This window comes from Hippocampus comes, unplaced genomic scaffold, assembly GCF_001891065.2.
Source record: "Hippocampus comes isolate QL1 unplaced genomic scaffold, H_comes_QL1_v1.1 scaffold249, whole genome shotgun sequence".
NCBI lineage: Eukaryota > Metazoa > Chordata > Actinopteri > Syngnathiformes > Syngnathidae > Hippocampus > Hippocampus comes.
The window spans coordinates 1,479,059-1,481,536 of NW_017805035.1; the positions used below are offsets into that span (position 1 = coordinate 1,479,059).

Genomic DNA, 2,478 nt, shown 5'->3' on the forward strand with positions numbered 1-2,478 from the left:
GTGTGTGTGTGTGTGTGTGTGTGTGTGTGTGTGTGTGTGTGTGTCAGGTGATGGGCGGTCCCGACGGCGACATGTTCAACTACTACAAGATGTTGATGCTCCAGGGCCTGATCGCCGCCCGGAAGCACATGGACCGCGTGCTGCAGATTGTCGAGATCATGCAACAAGGTCGGCAGCACACGCCAAGAACACACGATCTAACATGGCACAAGCCCGTGAGCTGACGGCAGGTGCGTGTGTCTGCGCGCGACAGGCTCACAGCTGCCCTGCTTCCACGGCTCGAGCACCATGCGAGGCCTGAAGGAGCGCTTCCACATGAGCCTGACCGAGGAGCAGCTGCAACTGCTCGTAGAGCAGATGGTGGTGGGCTCCATGCGCTCGCTCACCACCAAACTCTATGACGGCTTCCAGTATTTCACCAACGGCATCATGTGACCGCCGCCACATTGGGGGGACCACCGGACCGGACCGTGACAAAGGAGACAATGACAATTGCATTCTCAGGTGTTTTTGTTTTTTTGTCACTGGCATGTCGGTCAGTGTTCCGTGGAGAAAGGTTTGTGTAACATTCCCCACGTTTTTGCTCGTTTAGTTCCTTTTGTTGGGTGTGTCCAGCCCTCGGTAACCACAGTGACCTGTCAGTCATCACCACTCCTAACATGGCCCCGCCCACTTTTTTTTTTTTTTTTTTTTTTTTCCAGGCACACGATTGGAAATGTGAAAGGAAGTGATGATTTGATGGCCTTTTGAAACAAATGTACTGTTCAATGCTTTTTGGACGCACCCAAATAAAAGTGTGACGAAAAGTTTAACTTGAAACTGTTTCTGCTTGTGAAACAAGAAATTGAGCATTAAGTCAAACGTTTCGGCATCTTATTGTCTGGCCTCTTGAGCTCCGGGCTGAAAAAAAAGAAAAAGCTGTGAAGGACCCCCGGCAAGTGCACAGGTGAGCTGATTATTACTCAGAAGCTGACAAAGATTCCCCAAACACTTAAAACTAGTTGCGTTTGTTTATCGTGTGAGATGACGTCAAGTTAAAATTCAAGTTAAACTCAGGTGAAGCAATAGGGTAAGCGTTGCGGCTAACGCTAGCTAGTTAACCCTTGAATGTTTGTACAAGTTAGGTCGTATTATTGGAATTTACAGTCAAACTTGGGTTCTTTTACGTCTAGTGTGCTATATTAGAAAAGTCAAAATTAAGGCTCACTAGCTGATATGACCATGTTTGATGCGAAATGGAATCGGGTGCGCGCAAACGCTGGCCGTTGCCGAACGCGCGCCGTGTACGTTGAAATGGCGCCTTTCGCCGCCATTGGCTTTGAGCTCCTTTCGGTCCATTTGGCTAACAACGATTGGACTCGATGGTTGGAAGCTTCCACGCCGCGATGAGTTGCAGCTCCCTGGCTTGGGGCGGACAAAGACGGGTAGGCCTAACTGTCAGGAGTGCGGTCAATCCTTCCAAAATTGCATATTTGTGTCATATTCTTTTTCAAGAAGACGATGAGACGATTGCCAGCTTGCGGTGTTCGCCTGAAAAGGTCTTCCAACGTTTCTCTTCATAAGCGGTGAGAATTGAACTTAAGCATTTAATTTCCTGACGACAAATAATGTAGCCGTTGTTCGAATTTATCAAGATTTTGTTTTCTCATGAAATGTGTGAACAAATATTTGGCTTTGTGTGTGTGAGCACGTTTTCGAATTATTCAATAAGCTTGGTTGAATTACTTTCAAGTGCTTTATGTGAATCCTGGAACTTTTGACTCATTGATTTTTTTTTGGGGGGGGGCCGGGGTAAATTAATGAAGAATTGATTTTTTTTTTAGAATTAAAATGTTTTTATAGTTTTCACTGTGAATCCTGAAACTGTCTTAATAAACTATTTTTGAAGAATTTACTTTTTGAATTCTGGGACTTTTTAAATTATTAATTTGCAGGGTGATTGAAAAGTAGCTCCCTAGTGGTAAATACGTGTAATTCATTTCTGAATTAAAATTATCACGAAATAAATGTGATAAAAGTGTATAGCATGGAATTTTATGTAAAATTGGGTACAGTATAGAGGGCACCATTTGGCAGCAGCTTCTCAAGCCACTCCGGAAATGCGTCAACTAATTTCACGAGGAACTCTTGTGGGTTGGAAGACTGACCTTGGAGCCAACAAAACAACCAATCTGAAACGAAACCAAGGGCACATTTAATTCCTTTACATCATGGAAAATTAAAAAAGAAGAGATATTACAACAATGGGAATGAATATGTATTTAAAAACTGGCAGTTACTTTTCAATTGTCTTTTGTTTTGAAGTAGGGATCACCCAATTAAATTTTTTTGCATCTGAATCTGAGTGCAGGTCACTTGATTTTAAGTATCTGTCTATTGAGTCCTGATCCAGTATCCCCTCAACGCAAACATCAAATTTTAAAATCTAGTTTTGTTTTTTTTTTTTTTTTTTTTTTGGCAAAACCAAACCGACTAAAA

At 43.0% G+C, this 2,478-nt stretch overlaps 2 protein-coding genes across 6 annotated transcripts in view; both read left to right on the plus strand.

Annotated features, from left to right (window-relative positions):
- Positions 1–812, plus strand: part of pi4kb (phosphatidylinositol 4-kinase, catalytic, beta) — a 10,049-nt gene extending 9,237 nt beyond the window's left edge. For both annotated transcript variants that reach the window (XM_019863644.1, XM_019863645.1), the window contains 2 exons: positions 48–168; positions 254–812. In XM_019863644.1, coding sequence (XP_019719203.1) covers positions 48–168; positions 254–435 — 303 coding nt within the window. In that variant the 3' untranslated portion in view covers positions 436–812. The remainder of the gene's footprint in view (positions 1–47; positions 169–253) is intronic.
- Positions 813–841: 29 nt separating this feature from the next.
- chtopb (chromatin target of PRMT1b) overlaps positions 842–2,478 on the plus strand; it is a 4,024-nt gene continuing 2,387 nt past the window's right edge. The window contains exons 1-2 of one of the 4 annotated variants that reach the window (XM_019863696.1): positions 842–946; positions 1,495–1,565. In XM_019863696.1, coding sequence (XP_019719255.1) covers positions 1,501–1,565 — 65 coding nt within the window. In that variant the 5' untranslated portion in view covers positions 842–946; positions 1,495–1,500. The other 3 variants (XM_019863697.1, XM_019863694.1, XM_019863695.1) reach the window with 3 other exon arrangements.